Genomic DNA, 27388 nt, shown 5'->3' on the forward strand with positions numbered 1-27388 from the left:
ATAAAATGACAACTCATCTATCCTGACTTTATCTTTAGACACAAAGTGACCACATGACAGAGCTTCAAACATGAAATGACAACACGCCCGTTTCTGTCTCTGTCAGTGGACATTACGTCACGTAGCCGGTCCCAACATAAAATAACAAACAGGAAGTATTACGTGACGCAACACTTCCCGGCATAAAATGATAGCATTGCTCGTAGGCCCAGCCATATTCGGCACACGAGGTGCCGAATATGAGCTAGTACACCTGATTTTCGGCATATGAGGTGCCGAATATGGCTGTATCCATATTTTTTCAGCGTACGGTGTACCGAAAGTCGGTTTTCAGTAAATAAGGTGCCGAATACATATGCTAAAATTATAAATATGATGATATATTATCTATTTTGATAAATACGATCACGTATGTGATCTAATTTTGGATTTTTTTTTTTTTCCACTGGTTGCTATGTGCGACATGGACAAAGTCACGTATATACATATGTCTCCGTCTGCAGCAGTGGTTTTGATGATTCAGCTAGAAACAGATTGATTTTATTTCTAGTTATGTTGTATTTTAGTCACATTCAAATTATTCTCTTCATATAAAATCAGATTAATAATTCTTCTCCATTTTGTAGTATCATGGAAATATATATTATCAGTATATAAATTTATATATAAATTAGAATTTGAAAAACTAATAACACTTTAGCACCTATAATTATGTGAAAAGAAAATAGATACAACACAAGTAATTAAAGAAGTTGTGAAGCTAGCTAACTAATCGTAGCACCTAATAGAGCAAGTAACGGATGCGGATGCTCTTACTAGAATAATGTTGCTTGACTGAGTGACTGTCATCACAAGCTGCAACTTCCAATCTCTCTCGCGCGCAAAAAGGAGAGCACGTACGATCTCGTGCTGAGATCAGTCCAGACCAAATCCACCGTCAGACGTGGAAGCTTACAATTTCTCACATGCATGGAAAACGACGTGTGGGGCTGGGATACAGGGTTTTAGGGGCTTACGTTGCGCATGCCCATCACGTACGTACGTTCTTAGATCTTGCACGATTGCGCCACTATTGGATCGAATAGGCTGGCTTAGTCTCCTCAATGTTCTCACTGCGTTGAAGTTAGAACACATGCATACGTATTCTTTCTGCAGAGGAGACATCTAGTATTCAATCTATATTTGAGAAGAAGGCAAAGGAAAGCCGACTGTAGTTCACTAAAAATATTAACTAATCATTCCACCAATTAGAATCGTGGTATCAACACGATTATCAGCATCCGGAAGTAGAGAGAGACATGATTCCGACGGCCATACTGCGACTGTAGTATGTGTCCATCCTCAGCCAGGGGGGACGAACTCTCCGTACAGTCGAACACTGAACCTGCAGGGAGCCGTCCGACGCCGAAACTGTCGGCCGGCTCGCAGCACGCCAAGTTCAGCAAAGCAAAAGGCGACCAACAACCACAACCCCAGTAGTCCCCTGCCGGAGCAGAAAATTCCAGTAGCCCTTACACATGTATAGACTATTAAAATCATCTATTTGTATTAAAATTCATACTAGAGAGGCAAGTTAAAAAAATCAATAAATAAATAAATATCATATAAAAAATAAACATGCAAGATAATACATCCCTTACAGAGTTGTCTTTTTCCCGTCTCCCACCCCACGCCGCCACAACACCAACATGACGAATACTCCTACCATTCCTGGAATTCAATTCATCCATACCCCTGTTGCACCGCCCACATACACTGCACCTGCACCGGCCGAAAAGGGCGGATCCCCAAGTTGATCTCCCTGTCGTCCCACACAACGTAGTACGGCCACGACCGGGCACGATCGAGACGACTCACGTCTGACGGTTCATGGAATACGAGGTTCGGGGGTACAAATCCAGTCAAAATCTGCAGCTGAGTCAGGCCTCCGCCGCGTCGTTCAACGAACCTGCTTAGCAAGCAAGAAGCCGCCCTACATGCATTGCATTCGTATACACTTGAGCTCCCATTCTCTTGCAACCTTCTCTTCTTAGGCGATCTCCATCGACTGATCAGAGAGGGTTCTCGTGCTTAAAATCCAGGGGAAGGGATTACCTGAATGAGCTTTGCAATCAGCAGCTCTGAGCCTGAACTCTGGTTCTTGATCCCATCGCAAGAAGAAGCCGTCGCGGTACCGTCTCACCGGTGCGTGATGGAGAGGAGGGAGGCGAGGAGAAGTGCTCCTCTCCGCAAGGGAGCAAGGCACGGGGAGCACATGCAGCAACGCCGGCCGGGGACAGGGACGAGCCGTGGCCAGGGATCGACGCCCACGCCGCCGGGCTACTTCAGCGTCGAGCTGGTGATTGTGCTTCTCTTCGTGGCCGCGTCCCTGGTGTTCCTGCCGCTCGTCCTGCCGCCGCTGTCGCCGCCGCCGTTCCTGCTGCTGCTGGTGCCCGTGGGCCTGCTCGCCGTGCTCGTTGCGATGGCGTTCGTCCCGCTCGACGCGCAGAGTCATCTTGTCAGATCGTCCCGCTTGTAGAGATGCATTTTTGTTTTGCTGATTTATTTCCAGTTGGTTTAGATTATCTAGCGTACACAAATCGATACTGGTTGTTGTGGTTGCTCTCTTCTGGCCCCTATGAATATATATATATATATATAGGAAAACTAGTATGTACTCCCGAGTGTATGTACTTCCACCTCTCATATACTATTTTTACACGTGTGTTATACTTCTTTATCACTTTAAATATACTTCATTAGTAATTATAAGATACTACAATACAAATCCCACGAAATTTTTTATGAAATTCCACGATTTTTATCATAATTTGCGTATATACTTCTTTTATGTATAAAAAAGAGTATATAGCAAAAATAAAATGCTAACATTGATTTTTTTTTCATACAACTCATATTGGAGTATCTTAGAATTAGTATTAGAGTATACTAAAAATGATAAAAGAGTATAAAGTGTTTGTTTAGGTGATATATTGCATGTGGGAGTACATACTCCTAGGAGTATAGAATAGGTGTCCGTGATTTTTTAAATCACTGCTAAGTGTATTAAAATGTAAAACGTTTCATGTGAAACGTTTTTTATTTTTAATGAGAATCAACTAAAATGATGTTTCACCTATTTTAATTCACTTCTAGGTCATTTTTTTTCAAAAATCTGAATCTAGAATCTTACCACATATTTTCAAAAAATTAAAAATGATTCCTGAGAGAAACGTTTCTAAAAGAATCTAAAATCATGCTAAACAAGTCTAAAATTGGATCAATAAAAGATAATGAATTCACTCTATTCTGCCACTATCTCATTCATCTACAACACTAATTATATTGTGTTAGAATCAGATTATAGGTGGCTAATTTTTGGTTGATGTATTGTTAATAACCTGGACAGTTGGACTCTAACCATGGCACTTGACTGATCCCGTGAGTTAGATCCAAAAACTCGAATCCGATGCCAATGAGGCTTCAGAGTGAACACCATGTTGCCTATACACACATATTCCAATGGAGAAGATCTGAGATTAGGTTGTCTTTTATCATTTTTTCCGAGAACGCTTTTAACATTCTTCTTTAGAAATTTCGTAGAATTTCTAGAGAGAGAGAGAGAGAGAGAGAGAGAAACGGGACATCAGCAAAAGCATGTTCGCTCACGCATCTCACGTTTCGCAGGTTCGTGTACCAAATTTAGCGACTGCCGGCAGGGCTTTACGTCAGGATCTGGAACGGCGGCGGTCGAATAGTCGCACCTGCGTCACATGGATTCTGGCGAATGACGTGCTCGCCGAATCAAAAGCCGCCCGGAACTCAGACAAGACGTCGTGTACACGGTACACCAACTTATCTTCTTGACGGGATGACGTCGTGTACACCAACCGAAGCTTCCTGGCTATTGTCTAATTTTGCCGATGAGTTACGCACGTCGGAGTGCTGGCCGTATCACCTTGCGCATTGGAATTGGATGGTCCAGGTTACCATCTTCTCGACATGGCCGGTCCACGTTAATGGGTGGTTCCAAGATCCGAGCATGCATTCACATGAGCTAGACGGACCATAAGAAGGTTATCATGATAGGGGGATTCGCGATGGAACGCAGGATTTTCAAAGATGTGTACTCCTTTTGTGGTAGAAACTCAAGTTCGTCATTCTAATGTCTCCTTTTTTTTCTTCAAACCGTGTAGCTGATTACCATAGCTAGTTGTGTCTAATTTTAAAAAACTAGCACATCAAACTGTGCGACTGCACAGGCTAGAAATTTAACTTACGGTTGAATTATAGATATTTATATTAATAATAGTTGTATGCTAAGATACATCAGCTATTTATATTTAAATATTGAAATATAAAATATAATGTAATTTTTGTTCATAATATTGGAATCATGTTTATTATTTGTGAATAGATCTAATTTAAAATTTTCATTTTATGTGTTATGCAAATTGATTTTTACTTGTTTCTTGATTTTTTGAAATTTATTATTTTTAATGTGGTCACCGTATCTCATATTATTTTTTTGAAAATACATTATAAATTCTTTGATATTATTTTTATGTGATAATCCGTAATATGTTTGCGTTCTATTATTTTAATTTTGTAATGTTTGATTACACGCATATTTAATTGGTATATTTTAATTGATTTGAAAATATGTTGATTGCTAACGTAACTAAGTTGAAGTTTGCTAACGTAATCTTGTTGGACAAAGGGTATCTACAACCAAAAAAGAAAGAAAAGGAAAGGCAAAACAAGAAGTAGTCTTGGGGCTGGATTCTATTATTTACTTTTTAATCTTCTATTTTGTTTCGTCTGGTTGTTGATCCATGGTTACAAATAATCAATCAATCAATTCGATGGCTGGATGTTTTGCTTTTTTATCAGAATTTCTAGGATTTTTCTAGGATTAACGTGGAGGCACCAAAAGGAACCTCCAATTAGTAAATATAAGATTGTTATATGCATCCGAATATCTTGACATTTAATTGATATAAAGGCCGGAACTTGTATTTTCATTATTAAAATAATAGCCAGTTGCGCCTAAGAGCGTCCCAAACCATATTCTCTTTATTTCGTTCTCTTCTTGATTCCTTTTCCCATTCATATTCTCTTTATTTTCTCTTATCTCCAACAGCTTCTCTTCGAAGGAATTCGTGAAGGGAAAGAAGAGAATCCCATTCTAAAGTAAATGGCATTGAGAATTTCTTCGTTACGGGAATCATGAAGAGAAGCCGTTTGAGCGCTAAAGGGAATGAAAATCCCTTTGTGAAGTATGGTGACATCTGCATATCCAGGCGTGGACACGTCGCACATGCATGGATTTCATCTTTCCTCAAGCACCAACAGATCGGGAATATATATATTTGCAAATTATAAGACCATTTAAAAAAACTAGCAATAGACTACCGTCGTATGTTCAATAAGTGAGATAAAGGCCTTGCTCGCTAAACATATGAGATCTTTCTTGCTGCAATGTTGAGCGGGCCGTCCAAAAGGTGTCGTTCAAATAGTGAGTGATACCTTTTGGGTATATAAATCGGCTGCGTCAGCCTTGCCGATGTCAACGGGTCATTTTCTTCCAAGACAGCGGAGAGAGAGTAGAGGAGGAGAGGAGAGGGGAGGGGAGAAGAAATTTTGCGGCAAAACCCTACCGAAGAAAAGAGATATGTTTTTTCTCTATTTTTTATTAACATGATAGGATGGTCACTAGTACTAGGTTTTTGATATAGGTTAGAGGTTAGATCTAGGATTTTTTTACAAACCCGGTAGGATAGCCTTTAGACATATATTAGAATATAGATCTAGGTTTAGAATTAGGATTATACATAGTTTACCAATTAGTCCTGTTTATACGCATATTTTAGCAATTAGATGTAGTATTTATACATATGTTAGGTATTAGACGTAGTATCTAGATATCGTGTAGGCATAACTGAGGTAGTAGATGTAGGATTTAGCGGTGTTTGATGTAGTAATCTGAGAATATTTTGTTGCAGTATAAATTACATATTGGGCCATGTTTGTAATTAATTTTGCATTTTTATAGACATAGTTTTACATAATTTTTATGTTCTGTTGGAATAATATTAGGGTTTTTGTCGATTGTTGCCAGGTATGTCAGATCAGTGGCAGTTTATGATTTTTTACAGGGAAAGTGAAATATTATTTGATCCGGAAGGAGTAGTATTGTCCGTATTTCAGTCATCGGACAAGGGTATCTTCAGACCTGTGCACAAAAGTGACAAACACTTATATGTCTGATTGATGTGGGATTTCAAAGTAGACCCTGAAGTTGAAGAGATGATCATTAGTATTGTGGGCAACCGTCTGAGAGATGATGTGTACTGAAAGGTGTACCCGCTCAGGGAAGATGAAGTATAGAGGAGGTATCTGAAGGATGTTGTGCACAGAGGTTGGTCTTCTATATTGCTTCTATATCGTATATGCCACTGTCCGTGTATATCGCTATTCCCATTACCGTGTTTAGCTTTTTGTTTCCGTCAAATCCAGCTATCCAAAATAATGCACAAACATCTAATGCCACTTGACGAATCAAAAACATAAAAATTACGCTGCACTGACACCTATTATGCCGCAAATAAAATTAAATTCGGTCGGCTCAAAAACAAATCGGCCACAATAAGGTGTTGACCATTCATTAGATGAAACATTGCTATCGCCTGATTAATGGGTGAGATAAAGATATCGTCCGATCACCAGGCGACAGAACTCACTATTTCACACCCTATATAAATACTACTTAAAAAGAGCCTTGACGCACCCTTTATGATCCGCCCCCTCTCACAAAACTCAGCGCCAACATGTGGCCCTGCGTCAAGAATTTTCTTCCGACCCCACATGTGTTAGGATTTTACCTTCATTCTTCCTTTATGTTGTTCGCCCGTCAGAACCGCACCAAGAACCATCTCAGACCCTGTACCTGCCCTATCGTGCTCACCAAGGGTGACATCTTCGCCGGCCGCAGGAACCTATTCCCTTTATGTGACCATTCTGAGAGTTGGCCACCTTCCCTCCGCCGCCAGCCGCTGTTGAAGGATTAACTCCTGTCGCAGGGATCCCGAGAGACCCCTTTTTAGAGATTCGACCGGGGGGATGATCCTGAATAAGTTCGTCGGAGGAATAAATGGGAATGAATGCAACGGCCGATGGTGGGGGTGATGACCAAGCGCAAGAAGAAGTAAATGCACCGGAATTTAGACAGGTTCGGGCCGCATGGGGGCGTAATACCCTACTCCTGTATGGATGCTATAACTGTCCTGAGGAAGTCCCTCAAGGATGTTGCTGGTTACAAGGATGTTGACCTAACTATGAGCTTAAGGCTCCTTGTTCTTCGGCTGGAACTGTGCTCAACCTTGCTCACAGTGTCCACCCTCGGTCTCTCGTCGTTGTTGGTCTTTTGTTCGTCTTCTTTTTTCCCTTCTGTGTTGCCGGCTATTTTAAGTATTCGCCGGCCACGACATGCCCCGAACGGAAAGGAGGGGGCTCGAGTTCCGAGATGCCATAAATGGAAAGGGCATCATCATTTCCTATGGGTGAAGTGACCGGGGGTGGAAAATGCATCGCACGCCCGGTCGCCCGTCACCATAAATGCCCTGGCAACGGGCGCCGTGGAGAGGGCCCACCGGGCAGCCGCAGAGCGACCCGGCGTGCCCGCCCTGTCTTGTTCCCCTGCCACAGCAGTGCGGCAGACGGAACGCCTTGATCCTCACGACGTTATCCCAAGACAAGCCGGATGGCACGGGACGGGACCTGTGCAATTAGTGCCCCCACGCCTCTCTGCCAAAACGTGGCAGGAACTGACGTTAAGCGCGGCGGGAGCAGTTAGAGGTGTCAGGCCACGCACACTCATTAAATACGGCCTCGGACCTCTGGCTGGTTGACACCTCATTGGCATGCCCCTCGGGGGCCTTTCTGGGTCGTCAGGGTACCGAGTGCTCGGGGGTACTGTTCACATCCCCGAGCACTCTCTCCCGAGAATGCCCATCCTTGTCCTCGGGGTGCCGGGTGCTCGGAGGTACTGTTCATCTCCCCGAGCACTCTCTCCGAGGCACTCTTGCATGAATCCTCGAGGAACCGTGTGCTCGGGGGCTGCCACATGCAGCCCCAAGCACTCTCTCCCGAGCACTCTTGTACGAATCTTCGAGGAACCGAGCGCTCGGGAGCTGCCGCACGCAGCTCCGAGCACTCTCTCCCGGAACTTAGCTCTTCTGATCGTCGGGGGACTAGGGTGCTCGGGGATGACCGGGCACCTCCCCGAGCACTTTCTTCCTGATACTCGGATTCCGTGGATCATCGGGGTACTGGGGTACTCGGGGGGCCACCGACCGTGGCCCCGAGCACCTTCTCCCGGGACTTGGCCTTTCCTCATCCCATAAGAGAGACCTCGCGGGATGGCGCCATGTGGCGGATGGTCGGCCTGGCCTCGGGATTCGGGGACCTCTGGTTCCTGATACACCGACAGCCGCCCTCTTCCTCCGCCACCCGCCACCCCCTTTCCTCCGCCTCTGCCGCCCCTTCCCTCCTTCGCAAACCGCCGCCGTCACCACCACTCGCATCCTCTACACTCCCTCATCTGCCGACATACACTGAGCGCCGTCGTCTGACCCATCCACAGCACGTGCGATCCCTCTCCCAATCCGCTCATGATTTGGAAGGAGAGGGCTTTGATTCGATCAAGGGGCCTCGATCTCGACAACAAGGAGTTCGGTTCACGCTGTGACACGCTCGATCTGGGAGGGGATTGTGTCAATTCAGGCGTGGGGGATCAATTTCCATGAGGAGTATGGTTTGTGCCGCCAGTTGATCGATCGGGTAGGGAGGGTGTCGATTCAGCGGGTTAGATTGATTTGTGCCCATACTCTTGGCCGTCGTCCTACAGCCAGCCTTAATCACTCTCATGCTGGCAACGACCCATGGTTGCTGGTCCATGCTCGCCGGCGACATGGGGTCTGAGTTGAGTAGCGAGGGCTTTGGTGTGGAGAGTGCATCTCTGGAGTGAATTCAGTTATGCAGTTCGAGTGAAAGAAATTTTCTTTGTGAAATTCATGGAGATATTGATGCTGCTGGGTCCTTTCATGAACAATCCTAAGGATCTTCTCTATGGAGCTTTTCTTAGTAATATTGCCTTGTTATTTTGCTACTCTGTCTATTAGTCATTTGTACCGTTCTTTCTTGCACTAATTTGTAAAGATCTGAAAAGGCTAACAATTCTTGTTTCGAATAATGTTTCAGGGCTGAAAGCGATGATGGAATGTTGTCAAATATTTCAAGGAGGTTCTATGAGGGTATGTGTTCTTCGTATCATATTCACAATTTCATTTAATTGACGAGAGAGTTGCATAAAAAGACCAGAGCAAAAATATGTATCAGCTCTGCACCAGGCATAGGATTTCATATGAGAGCTCTCCCCTTTCTGTAACTGTTGTGCACCTGATGTGTTCTTACCAGCAAATTTTAGAAATTATACATTTACACTAGTGATTTCATCAGCCCCCCACTAGAGTTTTGCTTAGTGACTGATGTGAGTTAAGCTGAGCACTGAAAATTTTTGGCTTGCTTGAGTTTGTGAGACATAATTGAGCGGTTAACGATGTCTTGCTTCAATCTACTACAATTTTGTTCCTTTTAATGAAGTACAACCTTATCTCCTTGGCTCTTCATGCACATTACCTATTGTGTTTGTTGAGCACCACTGCTACTGGTCTGCCCCCTGACACGCGAGATCCGTTCTATATTAAAACTAGGTGCATGGTACTTCCTAAACAGGGTTCTTTTTACGGTGAAAGTGTTATCAGAATGTAACAACTTACTGTTGCATAATAACTTTACGAGGACTATAATGGTAGTTGTCGGTGGATGAACACCGCAAGCGGGGATCTTGAGGGACCCCCTTTGAGATTCGGCCGATGGGCTGATTCTAGATCTACCTCGTACGTGGGGTTAATGCGAATGTGTGGGATCTAGGTGGGACGGATGATCGTCGGCTAGTAGGAGTAAATGCACAAGGGAGTTAGACAGGTTCGGCCCGCACAGAGGCATAATACCCTACTCTGTGTGTCTGATGTGCTATTAATGCTCTTGAAATGCCTTTATCTGAATTTCTGTGTTACAAGGTTTTTTGGTCTATCTATCAAGTCTTGAGCTCCGGTCTTCAAGTGCCGGTCTCTCTGAACTTGTGCGAAGGTGAGCTCCGATTAGCCTCTAACTTCAACCTTGCAGAACTTGTTCTTCTACGAAGTGCTCTCCCCCCCCCCCCCCTCCCCTTTTATCCTATCGGGGGGAGGCTCGGCGTGCCCAGAACGGGGACACGAGTTTTCGTAAGCCATAAATGGAAAGCAACTTTTGTGAGTCTACAGTTTGATGTTACAGGGGTTGAAAATGCACCCTTCGGTCGGTCCCGTCGGTCATTACGCCCTAACTTTAGCAGGTGCAGGGGGGTCCCACCGGCCAGTCACTGAATATCCCCGCATGCCCGTCCGGTCAGAGTAGATCTGACACGGTCTGACGTCGTAGGGCGACAGGCGATACGCCTCGAGCCCAACAACGATATCTTCAAGCCGTCTTCCTTTATGGGTCCCGCAGGGTGACACGCGATGGGACCTTCCTGCCAGCCGGTGGCAGGGACTGACGTACTCAGTACGACAGGCGTGGGGGGAGTGGTTGGATGTGACAGGCCATGCTCCCTCTTAAATGCAGCATCGGGATTCCCACCGATTGACACCTCACTGTGGAGCCCTTGCGGGGTCCACCGGCAAGGGGCTTCTCAGGTCCTCGGAGAACTCTAGGTACTCGGGGACCAACTGTTCTTGGCCCCGAGCACCCCCTCCCGGGCCTGGTTCTTCTCGGGTACTCGGGGGCCAACTATGCTTGGCCCCAATCACCCCCTCCCAGATTGGCTCTTCTCGGGTCCTCGGGGAACTCCGGGTACTCAGGGGCCAACTGTTCTTGGCCCCAAGCACCCCCTCCCGGGTCTGGCTCTTCTCGGACCCTCGGGGATGGCGCCATGTGGCACTGTGCTGACCTGGCCTCAGAACTCGGGAACCCCCGGTTTCCATATCACTGATAGTAGTCTTGAGCAATAATACATAAAATAGGTGCAAGCATAGCTAAAAGAGAACATTTTGTTTCTGTTTATTTGAACCTAATACTATCTTTATTTATCTTCTGCTTCAGCAGTGACTGCCAGGTTTTTGAACATTGTATAGTGACCTTTCAGATTTGAGAGACTTTTCAATTGAATACGTGATGCATTATTATGAATGCAGTTCATCTGGCCAATGAATCTAGAAACTAAAACAAATTTCAGATAAAGATGTAGTAGACCAATTAGCGTTGTGATAGCATGGCAGCATCGCTCACTACATGCGCAATGCTTGATAGCAGTTAGTGATGGAGGGTATTTTAAGTCTTCAGTGCTTTATGTACTTGAGTTGGTAGATACTCTGAACACATCTTAGTATTAGAGTACTAACTTACTGGATGTTTCTTAAGGGAAGAGCTGGAGAGCTGCAATTGATAGGTTGAAAAGGTCCAGTAATACAACTATACAAGTTTACAAGATGAAGAACTAAAGATAAATGCATAAGTATAGGGGAACAAGAGGTCCAAGGTACTATTTCTCTTTGATAGTATGCCAAATATCCTGCTGCAACCAAATTTCAGGAGATATGTTTGTGCCCTCTTCAGCCAGTTCAGAAAGCAATCACAATGGAGCAATCATCTTGTGGTGTTTGTCAATTACAGGTTCTAGAGAGTGCTAAACACTTTATTATTTTTAGCAGTTATATCAGTTTATGATCTTAGTCAATAACAAGTAATGTAGAGTGCTAAATATTTACTATTTCTAGTAGTTTTAGTCAGCATTGTGGATATTATCTAAATTTGTGGGTGCTCCATCTTGGATAATATTTTTATTTCAAGCAATAGCTTCCAATCAAAAGGTTTATGGCAGTTACTTTTCTAACTTGGCAGTCCATAGGATTGTTTGTGATCTTTGAATGATTCTTGTCTCATGTTTGCAGAGTAAATGCTGCAGTTTCAAATGCTCAAAATATGATTTTATGTCATGTAGTCAAATGTACGCTAAACGGTAGGGCCACCAGGGTGTTAAACTCAAGATTGTGGTTTGTTTGTCTAAAAAATATGTTGTACTTCACAAAATGAGTCAACAAAATGTGGATGCTATGATGCAAAATTAGATACCAATGTGAATGCCTTGATATCAAAATGTTAATAGCTCCTTACATCTATTAATGTAAGCAATATCTATACATATGCTTGATGTCATCTTGTGTAATTTTTGTTTCTGTTGCAACACACGAGTATTCAACTAGTTACTCAAAAAATACATAGTGGTCGTTCCTCAACCAGGCAGACCATCCAACCGTCCTCCTCCGTCCATCCAAATGATCGAGGCATGAGCGGCCCGAATGACTGCATCTCCCTTTGCCCCCGCTCCGCTCGTTATTCCTTCCGACTGTTGTGCGCTGATAGGTGGGCCCTACGTGGCGTGTCCATTTCCCTCACAAACTGGACTGCCCAACCTCCCACATGCATAGAAATCATAGTGCAGCACGTCTCGGCGCCCTGAGAAATCCAGATCTTGGCGCCGGTGCGCCGGTGGCATGGACAACTGAGCCATGTCGTCATCGGCGCACCGTCCCCGTGTTGCTTGTGGCCCATCGGACGATGCCTCGAGCTCTGGATCCCGCAGCCATGGATGCCACATCGCGCATCGACGAGGGGCGCCATTGCTCTGAGTCACCATGGATCCTGCTGCCCTCGCCTGAGCCGCCGTCGGATCCCATCGGGCTCCCTCCACGTAGATGCATCACCGGATGCCGTCGGGCTCCCTCCACGCAAATGCGTCGGCGGGATGCCTCCATGGAGAGATTAGGAGGACGACTGTATCTCGGTGGCGGCAGATCCCAGAGAAGAGCAGCTCCATGTTGTCATCACCGTAGTCACACTCGTCACGGTCGACCTGCCTCTGCTCTTCCTCCTCTTCCCCAGCTCCGGCTCCTATGCCGCCTCATCGCGGTCGCACAGGTCGTGGGGTCTGGGGTGAGGAGGAAGGTGCCACCATGGATGTGTCGAGTTCGGAGCTCGTCAACGATGGCGCATGGCAGCCCACGGTAGAGGGATGGGGACAGGTGGAGGCAGCAGGAGGTGCAGGTACACACGGAGAGCGATCGAAGGATCCATTCTTCTAGATGTTGGGTGGCCGAAGGATCCATTCCTCTTCCCTGCATCGCACAGCCACTGCCATCTCCGACGATGCCGATCGACGGGCTGTCGTAGCCCATTCACAGCACGAAAGCGGCCATGGACTCCCTCATCACCATCCTTGGAAGGGTGCTCCTGGGCTCCGTCATCGCGGCTGACGACCTCGTGGCTGCGCTCTTGTACGACGTCGACGTCGACGTCGCCCACGCCATGACTGGACACCTCCGGGGCACCGGATCAGGCACCGGGAAAGACTGCCTCTGTCGTTGGCTCTACGACGTGTTCTGGTCCAGCGTCCCTGAGCACTAGCTCATGGTACTGCGCTTCGTGCCCACACTGGCTGGTGTGTACATGTGCCGCGTTGGCCAACGCCATGTCCCATGCTCTCACTTGCAAGCTACCCTCCTCTGCCGGCTCTGCCAATGTCCACAGCAGTCTCCACCACCTTGCTCAACATGTACTGCAAACTAACTTCTGATGCCCGCAGGGAGTTTAATGAAATGTTGCATTGGAATGAGGTGTCATGGACCGCTATGGTGTCCGGTTATGCTGCGGGGAAGTGCTCCAAGGAGGCATTTGAGTTCTTTCAGGTGATGCTTTAGGAGAGTTTGTTGGAGAAAAATGAGTTTCTCACCACTGTAGTTCTTAGCACAGCTAGTGTGCCATCGGGTTTGCTTATGGGGCTTCAGGTGCATGGGCTGGTTGTGAAGGATGGGTTGGTGGGATTTGTGTCTGTGGAGAATTCGTTTGTCACTGTGTATGCAAAGGCTGAGTATATGGATGAAGCTCTGCATGTGTTTGAGTCGTCAAAGGAGAGGGACTCCATCACGTGGTCAGTGATGATCACTCAGTACGCTCATAATGGAGAAGAGGACAGCACAACTCGGATGTTCTTATAGATGCATGCTGCAGGATTCTCACCAACGGAATTCACCTTTGTTGGGGTACTGAACACATGCAGTGACATGGGATTGTTAGCGGTTGGGAAGCAGGCACATGGTTTGATGGTGAAGATTGGGTTTGGGATGCAGGTGTATGTAAAGAGTGCAATGGTTGACAGGTATGCCAAGTGCGGTTGTATTGGTGATGCAAAAGATGGGTTTCATCAGTTGTACGATGTTGACAATGTTGTCCTTTAGACAACAATGATCGTTTGGCATGTGCAGAATGGGGAGCATGAGGAAGCCCTGTTGTTGTATGCCTTATTGGATAAAGAGGGCATCATGCCTAGTGATTTGACTATAACTAGCGTTTTTAGAGCACGTGCGTGCCTTGCAACATTTGGAGCCAGGGAAGCAATTGCATGCCCAAATCTTGAAGTGTGGGTTTGGCTTGGGTGTTTCTATTGGAAGTGCTATGTCTACAATGTATTCAAAGTGTGGGAACCTTGAAGATGGCATGATAGTCTTCAGAAGTATGTTTGATAGGGATGTTATTGCATGGAACTTGATCATTTCTGGATTTTCACAAAATGAGTGTAGCAATGGTGCACTTGACCTATTCGAAGAGATAAAGCTAGAGGGTACTGCACCTGATCATATAACATGCAACCGTTGTTTTGGTTTTAACTCCTTTAGCTATATCCATGTTGCATGTAATTGGAAATAGAAATCTTTTCATTTCTATATCTGCTGGTTGCTCGACCAAGGTGTGAAGTGACATGCTAACACTATTACCTTTTTTAAGGACAAACGCCACAACATGATGATTACTTGTAACCGAAAGTTTTGATTAACAATACTTTTCGATCTATTTCTTTTTACTCAGACTTGATGGTTAGTTTTAGAGGAGCCAATAATATCATTATGTATATATATATTTTTAATTTTTATTATAACATACGAGTATTCAACTAGTGTGTATATATATATTTGACAGATCGGCCGGGGCGGGCAGGCGATCGGTAGGTAGCACCAGCAGATGACTTCAGTAATGCAGAAAGAGGCCAAGGCTGGACCAAATATGGCTGGACGGGTCCAGACAAATTTTCTCCGGGGCCTGCTGCAAACCTGACGCCCTGACCCAAGACTCATCCTGATCGAAATCGCTTCACGGGCCGGCCCCGATCAAATTCAGCGATCTCCTGGTCCTGCCTGCATGCCTGATTATCCGATCTTGCGTAGCTCTTAACTGCAGGCCGGTGGGAACAGGATTTCTTTATTACTTTCGGTACTCTCTACTGTCAGTCCCAGGTCCTACTTAAACACAGGTTCACAGCCCGACAGTCGTGTCGAAAGAAAGAAAGAAAGGTTAGGGTCACAGTATAAGCAGCTTTCGCATTCAATTTGAACTGATCAAGACTGTTCAAGGATGAGGCTCTGCTACTTACCGAGTGACACCGACCTGCAAGGCGGCAGACAGCGGACGATGAGCACGCTTGCTCCGTTGTGCGCTGGTCGTTTCCAATTCGTATGTCTCAGACAAAGTCTCTCTTTGTTTAGAATTGTAAAAACTAAATTGTAATTAAAATTTAAAAGTTAAAGTAAACCGTTAAATCGTAAAAGTCAGATTATTATTATAATTTAAAAACTGAAACAAGCAGTCGGTTGTAAAAACTGGATTGTTATAATATAACATTCAGGTTGTAACAATCCAGCGATTCAATTTTCACCAAATTGTAATAATTCATAATCCAGTTTTTACAATATAAATTTTACGATCCAACTTCTTACAATCTACCATCTATAAACTATTTTTCACATTTTCCAACTAAAACAAATATGTCTAAATAACCATTCAAAAAAGCAAGTACTCCTGGTACTCCCCGGACTGCTTTCCCAAGCTTAAAAAAGGTAACGACCTTGTCACGATCGAGGTCGATAAGGCGTTTCTTTCGCATACTGCCGGTTCTAATTATCCAACGGGAATGATTGAACTACATTGCACGTTGCTTAAGTACGCTGAATGCTCAGATGGTTAGCTAAAATACACGCTCTCAATCATGCTAAGATGGTTTATACTTTATAGTATCAACCAGATATGCACATCAACGTATGCATACGGAATGTACATGACGGATAGTACGCGTGTTGTCTGTACGTAGTACTCACCTCACGTGACCTTTTATATGTGTTGATGTACTATTGAGGTGTTGTATCAACCGGGGAACAATACCGCTCTAATCAATCATCTTGTTTGCTTTTGTCCAATCAAATAATCAGTACTTTGGTTACCAGACTCCAACTGGGGTTGAAATAAAAATTTAATAAAAAAACTATTTTTTGAGCAAGAAAAAAAAAACTATTGAAGGCCTCAAAAGGACCATCAGTTATGTTGGATGTGCTGCACCAGACGACCGATCGATTCTTGAACTCGGAAAGGCAATAGGGACCACGGTACTCTCCGACTGGGAACCATTCAATTCTCTACTACTCGTGGAATCATTAGAAACCATTTGAATTCGTATGAATTATTATTGCTCGGCTTCTTTCTTAGGTCCCTTGCTTAGCTTGCCCGGTCCCGGTCCTTGCCTGCTGGCCGGCACGACCAGGGTTAAAAAATCATCGGTAACCGTCCAAAAATCGCGGTTATCGATCTTCTCGGTCCGATCCGGTTTTAGAAACCGAACGGTAACTAAAATTTGAATTCAAAAAATTTGAAAAAAAAAATTCAAAAAAATCTTTAAAAAAACTAGACACAATTCTAAGACCTTCTATGAAAAAAAAAATTCAAAAATAATGTCGTTTGCATCATATTCTATAGGTAGAAAGTTTGAAAAAAATGAAAAAAATTGAAGCGTGCGGCTCAGTTATTAACTCACGTTAAGGAAAAGTGTAACATGCAAACACATATTTTTTTTTTATAAAACATATTTTAAGAGAATCTTTAAAATTTATTTCACTTTATTTAGAGTTTTATTAAATTCTCTATGATTTTTACAAAGTTCACAAGCATAAAGTGAATATGTTAAGAAACAGGACTGTAATTAACTTTTTCATGTCTACTATTATTTTTTCTACATAAATCATAGTATAAATAAGCTAATGAAAGTGGTTTCACTAATTTTTGAGGTGTGATGGGTCAGTTATGAATTAATCTAGTCGCAACACATTTACACAATCATACATGTTACAATAACTAATTCATGAGTTCATGTATTTTTAAAAGATATAGGATCATGTAATAAGACTAAAAAAATTAGTTTCATGATTTTTGGATTAGCAAAGAGTAAACTATGCATTTAACTTGGTTTAACGAATAAAATTTCTCACAGAAAATTTTGAACTTTTTTATGAGTATAAATACTTTTATCATGTAGATCATGTTACAAGGAAGCCAACAAAATTTGTTTCACTTGATTTGAAGCTCAGATGAATTAGTTATTGATTTTACAAGATTGAGCTCTTTTTTAGTTTTTTGTTGAACTGCGCTGAAATTCGATAAAACCGCTCGATAAATCGAGAAAACCGAGCGGTTACCGACCCAAACCGCTCGGTAATCGACCAAATCAAAAATGCGAGAAAATCGCTCAGTAACCGACCAAAACCGAGCGGTTACCGAAAGGGCAAAAACACGATTTTTTCGCAAAAATTCAAATTTTGCCAAATGAATTTTCTCCGAATTTTTTTGAATTTTTGACCAGTAACCGCGGTTACCGCGAGATTTCGGTTACCGCCGGAGCTCGGTAACCAAGCTCCAGTCGGTAACGTGAACCTTGGGTACGACACCTCTTTGCATGCAGTGATGCAGCGATCGCATTTTTCACACTACGTTATATCAGTCGACGGAGTTAACAGAGCGTGTGTGGTTTTAAATTCATGGAGCACATTTGAACGATAAAAACCGTTCCGTGCTAAGCACTACGCAATCTATCTATGCATAGTCTAAACCTGGTCGCACCCTCGCGTCTGAAGCTGTTCACGTCAGTAAAAAAAAACATCAACCGTCGGATTACACGTGCAGCAGCTTATGTCCGTCGGATATAGCTCGACCTGTAGCATCTCGGCTGCTCGGACGGGCGCTCATCCATACCGCGTAGCTTCCACTCTGAGCTCGATCAGAGAGGGAAACTCCGATTCGGTCCTCTCCCTCAATCGCACCGCAATATCGCACTTTCCCCGCGTCTCGCCCTTCCTTGCACCCCCGCTGCCCCTTTTCCTCCTCCAGCACCCCGTCGCGTTGCGACTAGTGGTTGAACCCTCGTCCGTTTCGACCTCAGCCTCCGCGGCCCTTCCTCACCCTCGCCCGCTTCGACCTGCCGCCGCTGCTCCACCTCAAGGTCGCCGACTCCAGTGACTGCCCCGAGGATGTCGCCTATGCCCACCACAGCAACCACCTCACGCCGCTGCTCTCGAGGCTGTGGGGCCTAGTCGGGTCACTCGCACCCATATGGCGAGAGGGGCTCTTCCTCGTGCGCTGATCCGTCTCTTCACCACCGTGGTCTCCATTGCCGTTGTGTCTCCGCCGTCGTGGCCTTCGTCGAGGTGCGGCTCCTCCCTGCGGCCTGTGTCGCGCTCGGTTACTACCTCCAACGGGAGGTCCAACTCGGCAAGGTGTGCAGCGTCTCGCCCCTCGGGATCACTCTGCGGACATGCTCCATCGACCCACACAGGGAGAAGTTCTCCTGCGCTGAGGTGCCCATCATGAAGATTAGGGTTGGGTCCTTCGCTAGCCTTGGGAGAAGGAGGGTTGTCGTCAACGCAGTGATGTCCAAACCCTCTTATTGGTAGCCAAGAAGAAGGATGTCTCATGGCTCAGGAATCCTCTGCCGTCCAAGGGCACGCTCAAGAGGCACACGGGCGAGGAGGGAATGGACTACCGCACCAAGACCAAGAGGCTCGCGAGGGAGAACTCCGCAGAGCAATGGAACGAGTAGAGGCATAAAGCCGCAAGGGAAGCTGCTCAAAGGAGATACACCATTCCGATTGGCCAAATCGGTTTCTCGGTCAACTGATCAAATGTTGGAGGTTGATGGGTCTACTGATGACGCAATGCAGATGCTGCTATAACATATTTTTAGAGCATAGGTCATCAGATGGAGGTCATACGGATGTTGATTGTGATAAAACCACTTCTAATGATGGACGACCTATTAGCAGCTCTGAGACTGCATCCACGTACTTTGTGGTGTTCGTCATGCACTTCCCATCACCCTTGATTACGCTTATTTCAATAGCGAGAACTTGATGCTTCTGGGATACGGTGATCAGGAACCTAGGTTTGACCTCTTCATTTCCATCTCCATCGCAAATATGTAATGAAATGGAAATACATTCATGCAAAATTACCAAGGTTGATTTTTATGATAACTCCAGTTTAAAAGCATCACCACTCATCAATCGTAATGATACTTTCTACCTATATAAACAACTCAACATAACACTCAGCATCCCCCACGCCGCTCCCTCGCACGCTTGCTCATTCTACCATGTGCCGCCGTCCACCTCCTCTTCGCCCCAGCTCCACCTCCCTCCCTCAACTTAATATTATGTAAAAATTATGTATTAAATTCCTATAGCAACATGTCAATATTGCGCACCAACAAGTTGTCTTAAATCCAGATCGTCTCTTTTGCAAAATCGATAGCAAACTATTGTACCATTCTTTACCATCTTGAATTATTTTTACAGGTTATAACCTCTTGTTTCTGTGCTGGAAGCATGTCTCTTTGTATTTTACTTTTCTTTGAGATTGTTGCTCTACTTAAAGATAAGAGGTCTGGTAGGTGAAAGAACCTGAACATATTTAAGTGCTCATGGTCACTAACCTATACAGTAATGTTAAGTGCTCATGTTCAAAATATTTGTAGCATATTTATGTGAAAATAACACTGTTATTCTCATGTACTAGTGGTTCTAAACATATTGCTATAATTTAAGCATGGCGATGTTATTCCTATTGTTGTTCTATATTACAAAAGCAGCTTTAAAAATATATATGGCTACAACTTAAGCATGACACTGCTATTTACATTGTTGTCATTTTTTTTTGCCATAAGCATGTTGTTTGCTTACTTATTAAGCATATAAATAACCGGGAGAAATTTACTCTTATTCTGCTGAACTATAGACTATATGATGATTGAAAAAAAAATCATATTTGTTAAATTTTGTTTCCTTTCATTTGTCAAGGTGGGTCATAACTGTCTTTGAATCTCACTCTTTTATACATTTGGCAAACTCTTGTAATCTACAATAAGAAGTATACACAGCAGGTTCTGTTGAATTTTATTTGTGATCCTTACACAACAAACGAAATATCCATTGTATGTTGGCTAGAAAACAATGTTGTGTTTTTGTTGTCTGTTCGTCAACTTATCATAAAGGTTGAATATTTTGATGCTTGGTTTGTGATGCAGAGAAATATATTACTCATTATAAAGTATTGATGATAGATTTATCATACATGTTGAATTCATTGGTCAAAGCTCAGCAGGTACAAGAATATTTACTCGTTTCATTTAAAATCATTTTGATTTTGCAGAAGTAAGACTTGCGTATATATTTTTGTTAGTTCTCATTAGCGGTTATTTTACTCCCTCCGATCACAAAATCATGTTGTTCTAGATGTCAACACGGATTCCAAGTAGAATAACTTGTTGTGTTTTTTGGATTTGCCCCTTCAATCGTTTACCTAGCAAAGACCAAAACTATGAATTAAGTAATGTGAAACCACTATATGAATTCATGATTCATCTATTATATTTTTAAATGGCCCATATTTTGTAGAAATTTCTATAGTAGAACCACCTAGATATAGAACATAAAGGAGATCACTAGGTTCAACTGAATGCGGTCCCTCCCACAACATGTTGCAATGGGAATACTTACATAATAGGACATTCAGATCAGAACAAACAATCCAACTCTCGGTCACAAATACCTGTCATTTTGGACATACATGAAGTCATGTTTTTGAAATTTTGACTATTAATAGCTTTTAAAATATATATGTCTAGCTTGAGCATTTGTTCAGTTCCATATTACACTTATAACTTCGCTATTTGACATACTATAGCTGTTTTTGCTATTTTATTTTTGGTTTCTTCTGTTGTTACACTGTATGGCACAAGTATCGGATGCAGAAACAGAGTCCCCTATAAAATTTTTATAAATTTAGCATCCAACAAGTTCACTGAACCAAACAGTATGACCATTGTCCTCCGTGTATTGTAATGTAAATATCAATTACGTACGAAAACAAATGTTTATAGCATTAGCTTTAAAGAACAAACCAAGGCTTGCGATATATTAAAAAAAATAGCTTTATGGTACGATTGCAAATTATTGGTTGACATTTATGAATTAACTTTTGGCATGCAGATTATTTGCATGTCAAACTTTGATCTATAAATATCAACCAACAATTTGCATGTGTCCCATAAAACTAAATATTTTCTTTTAATATAGTATGGATCTTAGTTATTTCTATAAAGCTAATGCTATCAATTTAATTACACATTTCATTTTTGATATTGCAATTACTTTTGTTGTGAATTTTTTTTGTTGTAATTAAATTAATTATGCTTCAATCTTCAAGAAGCTTAATATCCTTATCTGAAGAAACTTGCACCAACAATATACTTCACAGTGTTGACACATATAAAAGTAAGTTGCCCTTCTTCACAACCTGCTCCCTTGGAATCGCAAGGATTCATGACACCTCTATCGACAACTACTACTATACTGTAGTTACGTTGACCCCGTACTTTATAAGTTCTATCCTCTATAGTATAAGCAACACCCAACGTTGTCATCTTGAGGAATAAAGAAATGCCTAGGTGAGTTCATTCCTCATGCACACCAGAAACTTACACAGCCTATTCCATCAATTTTGCAACACAAGTTTGCATTTGAAAGCTAATACCACTCTTTTATCATTTGTGCAGCCTTGCATGGATATAGCACTGAAATTTATTTTATCTGCAAATATTGGTGAATGTATCAAAGTAATAGTTGCTATTATTTGTTCCATTGATGACAGGTATCACATCTTAATATTATTTCATAAATGGATGGCCAGAACATGTTTGCAAGTATTTATAGGGTAATTATTGTGCTCTCTAAGTTTCAATGTATGTAATTCATGGCAGAAATAAAAACTCATGTGATTATTATACAAATGTCATTACCTAAATTCTTGATTTTATAGGTACATAAGAAGCATTATAGAATTTTTCAAAATATGTTGTTTCCACACAACATTCAATTAATGGGAGCGAGGGGAGCTTGTGTTCAACATCAGCAACTGAAAGGGAATGTACGCTTGATATTTATAGCCTACTCCTGTGCATACCTAGGTACAAATTAATCTTTTATCCTATGATTGCCAATGGGGTTAAAGGTTGACAATCATATATTCACTTTACAAAAGTACTTATTCATGTTATACCAGATTCAGGATGTCTTAGTTCTGCTTTAAAACATTTAGCAGTACACGTATCATAAATCCTGAAATCTGTAGGGTCATGATCCTTCATTTTCTTAGTCTACATATTTGTCTTGAAATTAATCGAAAACATGCAATATCCATTATTATGGCTGAAATGGACTTGTACTGCTTCCATATTCAAAGTTTGCCTAAAAGTGGAAGGGTTGATATCTCAACTTATGGTAGTTTATGTATGTGAAAATCACTGTAGCATATGACTTTTGGGTAAAGCTTTGAGTTGGCTTATGTGATAATCATATAATCAACGTCGGAAGTTTTTACTTCATTTGACACACACTCCTCATCAAGTTAAATATCACTTGCTTTAATAATTGTTAATACATATCATACTCTTTTTCATAGCATGTTAAATTGCTAGATGCTCTTATTTTAGGTACTGAAAAAGAGCTACCTATGATAAGAACATGGGATAATGATTTGATGCTCATGTATCTTAGGAAACAGGTTAATATTGCACGCTAACGGCGTGCAACTTCTCTACTGTATACGGTACATTGCCAGGATCGAGTTGGAGGAACGAGGAGAAAATCACGTCAAAAATAGTCTTCTTGTTGCGCTGCACCCAGTCCCAAGTTCTCAACCCTCGCGTGCATGCAGTTACCCATCTCTCTGTGTGTGCATCACCGCGTGCGGCGGACGTGAAAAGGACCATCTGGAAGAGTGCGTATTTGCGGGCTAGTCCCGTGCCGCCAAGGACAGTCAACGCTGTGTCCTCTGACCTGCTCATGTGCCGCTCCTGCCAGGCTGCCACAAGGCTTCATGCATCCAACCCGATGCGATGCCAGCCAAACAAAAGGGACGCGCCCGCCCTGCTCCATCATGTCAGCACGTACGGGTCACAGCAGAGCACAAGACCTCTACGCCGCAGCGAACTGAGGGCGACGGCGGCGAGCACCGGAGCGCCGCAAACCTCTACGAGCGCACGGGCCAGGGTCTAAAACGAAAGAAGAAAAAACGCGTCGAACACTGAGTAAATGGAGCATGCAAACAAACACCAAATCCATTTCGCCGCATCTCCCGCGGCATCACCAAGAATCAGGTGGGGTTTAGCCCGTCGCCTCCAGACAGAGGCGTACAAATTAGAACTCCAAAAATCCCGACACGAATTCCCCGACATGTTTCATGGAAAAATTTACAAGACCCGTATCAGGAGTGGTTCAGGACCCGCCGCCGCCGCCGCTAGTACACTCCCCTCGCTCTGCTCCTTCCGGCGGCGGCTCCGTCGCTGCGGCGACCGCCACCGCGGTAGTGCCACTGCCACCGCCTTCCTCCTTCGCCAGACCACCGCCTCGACTGGCAGGGGCCGTGGAGACGAAGCCGACGCACGGGCCGCACGTGCGCTCCACCCATGCCTCCAGGTCGTGGCCGCCGGCGTGGCCGAGAACACGACGCCCGAAGCAGAACCGCCCCACGGCCAGTGCCGCCGCGGCCAGCACGAAGACGACGGCCAGCATGGCGATCACCGGGCCGTAAGACCCCCTCGCTGCCGCAACCTCGGCCCCGTCTCCGCCGCCGTACGCCACCGGCACCATAAGCGACGGCGGAGTTGTCACCGGCGGCGCCGGGGGGGTGAACGTCGACATTGCTGGCGGGCTGCGGCGGAGCGCTCAGACCGCGCGGTTCCAGACGAGAGCTCTTTAGGGTTTAAGAGAGAGAGGAGGAGCTACAAGAGTGAGACTAGAGTAGAGGACGCCGAGCTATAGGGGGGAGAGAGAGGAAGGGAGCTTTGTGGTATTGATTCCTTCCTCTCAGAGAGAGAACGAAGGAACAAGAGTTCAGCCATGTAGGTGCAGCGCCAGCTACTTCAGTTTTGGCGTAAAAGGGCTCCAGTTTTTGGCTCCACGGTGAAAAGCGTTCTCTGCGCTGCACGGCTGCTCTCAATTACTTGTTACGGAGTTACGGGTAGAAGGGGTACGAGAGATGCGCTACCTTTCACAATTTTACTAGAACAATCAATTTTTCTCTTCGTAGGGAAAAAAACTCAGTCTCCTGTTCATATATTACAGCGCTGGATCCTCAGGTTAGTGGAAAGGCCTGAATGGTTTCACTGGAGCTTTTTCAGGTTGTCCGGCAACGACCACCGGGTGGTATTAATTAGCCGTGAGATACGCCTCGAGATGCGTTTAGATCCTCGACAGTGACGCACTGACGCCTGGCCTGTCAGGCTGGGGTGGGCACACTGATGCCTTCCTTTCCTGGCTGGCTGGCTGACCAGCTCCCCTCCCCTGTGCGGCTGTGGTGAGGCTGTTGCGACGTTCGTAGCTCGGCGCCTCGGCCAGCGTCGCGGGGCAGCGGGCCGGAGGCGCGGCTCGGACGAATGCTTTTACGGTTTCGGTCGTGGGATCGTACGTACGTGCGCGCGCGTGTTCGGGCCGACGCCGACCACCGTCTTGTGGCTTGCCCGTGGAGATTCTCGAGTTGCGACCGGGGCCCGGCTCTGCGCCCCGCGTGGCCGCGGCGAGGAGCTGCCGGGCGGGCCGGCAAGATTACCCCGCGGCTGGGATGGCCTCATGCCCCCGTGCCGTTGGTACACGGCCTCCTCGATCGCCCGTCGTCCTTTCTACAGTGTTGCCACGGGTTTGTCTTGCCGGTCCGGAAGATTAGCCCAAGTCTAAGATTTCTTAGTTCCCTCCAATGGTGCGCAAAGGTTTGCCAGTTTAGGGCGGGATTGACATGCATGCATGGAGTTGCTCCGTGCAAAAAAATATAGGAGGAGGCACGCATGGAGTTGCCAGTTTAGGGCAGCTCCCGTAAAACACTGTGCTGAAGCTACTGTAGTACTTTTTTTTTTATCGAGCAGCTCCAGCAGAATTGGCAACGGTGCTACAGTGAAGCCGATCCGTGGTAGCTGCTGGCAAATTTGGGGAAGGAATCCACACCCCGTAACACTGTTATTGAAGATGGTCTTAGAACATCTTCAGCAGTTATTTTAAATTTTAATCCTCAAAAATATTATTAAAATATCTCTTATCACTGTTACAGCATCCTTTTTTATCTCCAGCAGCTATCTTATTTCGTACCTTCTACTATTTTTTTTCTCTCTTCGGTTCCGCTGTCAGCCTCCGTAAATACTGTTTCTACAGTATACTACAGTGTTTTCCTCTCTCCGGACCCGCACTGTGTACAGTGTTGCGTACTGTTACAGTAACCCCGAAAAATACAGGTTTATACTCTCCGCAGCACTGTAGCAGTACTATGCGGCACTGTCGCACCGAATAGAGTAGCTGCTGCCCGACTTTCCACTGGCACGGTACGTTACGGTGTACTGTAGTACTGAATAGTGGAACTGCTGGAGTTGGCCTTAGGCAGCAAGTCCACCGAGTGTGGCCTGTATATTCAAGCGTTGGGCCGTCCGCCCGTCCTGACGGGATTCAACACGTGTATTGACGAGTTGTCTCGTCTGCAAATTAAGCCCAGCCCACCCTACGGCCTGGTACCGTACGCGGCATCTTCAAAAGCATCGCCCATGTGAAACAGTAACGTGGATACCATGATGGAGATTGATTTGACAGCTTCAGAAGCATTAGCCACTGGCCACAACCATAGAGATTGATTTGACAGCTTCTTTCACCGCCGTGCGCCGTCGTGACTCATGGTACTTTCATTGCATGCCACCAAACCACAAAGCTTCGAGCAATACAGGCGTACATCAGATCGAGAACTGGGTCCCGATGTTTGGTTTGAATTTTGAAATAAGATGAAGGCTAAAGATGTCGGTTCTGAACTTGTTTCTGATGCTGACCGACGCAGAGCAAATTTGCTCAGGAAATCGCCGCTGTGTAGTGCTGGATCAGTAGCACGAAACAAACGCATAGATCGAAACCATGAGCATGTACACTTTGGTAGTTGGATGGATAACACGGTACAACCACTACATTAATTCCTTACTCCTTCCACTGAATCTTACCTCAAAATTAAGCAAATCACGAGCAAATTCCTTGATCCTGCACGCACCAACCTTCCTCCTGCGCCAGCGCATGCACGTAAGCACGGGAGCCGCGAGCGTCCTCACATGCCGCCGATGCATGAGAAGATCCTGAGGCTCCGCCCTCTCGGCAGCGCGCCCGGCCGCCACTGTGGCGAGGCCCCCACCTCCCCCGCCAGCTCCTCCAGCGACCGGTGACGGCGGTGCGTCATCTCCCTCTCCGCCGGAAACTTGCCATCGGCCAGGTCCTCACGCACCGGCGCCACCCACTGCTTCTGGCCCCAGACGCCGTCGTCCACGCGGCCACCGAACCGGCCGTGCGCCGAGCCGGTGGAGCTGCACCTGGAGTAGCTCCGGGTCCGCCGCTCCTTGATGGCCTTGTAGATGAACGGGATGAGCCCCTCCATTTGACTGGCTCAAGGCGATGCCAATTAGTTTGGCTGAAGAACTGGTTGGCTTTGCCGCTTTGGTGGTAACAGCTTCTTGCTCGCTAGACGCTTCGTTGTTTTATAGGTGAGGAAGTTGCAGCTCTGTTCTTGCCACCCGCGCTGGTTTTGTAATGGTTTCACTTTCAGGAGGTGTTTGACCTGGGCTCAATATTTCTTGCGTGTGGTCGATTGCCTTCTGGGTGTTGCATTTGTTTTTCGGCTTCGGTCGCTTCTGCCAGGCCATGTTTGATGCTGATGGTTTCTTTAGTTTCTAGCTAGGATGATACATAGCTCGTGCTGTGATTGTATCGATTTGGACGGCCGCCAGGTAACTGTACTCGTCCAGCAGATGGTTTTGGTTGGTTGCTTGTTTCCCTTCGGAGTTTGGTTTGCTTACGAGTCATGAAACAAC

The 27388-nt window shown here is 45.0% G+C and overlaps 2 protein-coding genes and 1 pseudogene across 2 annotated transcripts; 2 read left to right on the forward strand and 1 right to left on the reverse strand.

Moving 5' to 3' along the window:
• The first annotated feature begins 1830 nt into the window (after nt 1–1830).
• On the forward strand, nt 1831–2627 carry LOC133910191 (uncharacterized). Its single transcript, XM_062352702.1, has 2 exons — nt 1831–1989; nt 2082–2627. The coding sequence occupies exon 2, from the start codon at nt 2099–2101 to the stop codon at nt 2516–2518; it is 420 nt and encodes a 139-aa protein (XP_062208686.1). The 5' UTR covers nt 1831–1989; nt 2082–2098; the 3' UTR covers nt 2519–2627.
• Nucleotides 2628–13615: 10988 nt separating this feature from the next.
• On the forward strand, nt 13616–19048 carry LOC133908274 (pentatricopeptide repeat-containing protein At2g33680-like; annotated as a pseudogene).
• Nucleotides 19049–26417: 7369 nt separating this feature from the next.
• On the reverse strand, nt 26418–27113 carry LOC133909348 (uncharacterized). The gene has a single exon (XM_062351741.1). It carries the CDS (start codon nt 26953–26955, stop codon nt 26632–26634), a length of 324 nt encoding a protein of 107 aa, XP_062207725.1. The 5' UTR covers nt 26956–27113; the 3' UTR covers nt 26418–26631.
• Between the last annotated feature and the right edge of the window lie 275 nt (nt 27114–27388).

This window comes from Phragmites australis, chromosome 2, assembly GCF_958298935.1.
Source record: "Phragmites australis chromosome 2, lpPhrAust1.1, whole genome shotgun sequence".
In the NCBI taxonomy this organism is placed as follows: Eukaryota; Viridiplantae; Streptophyta; class Magnoliopsida; order Poales; family Poaceae; genus Phragmites; species Phragmites australis.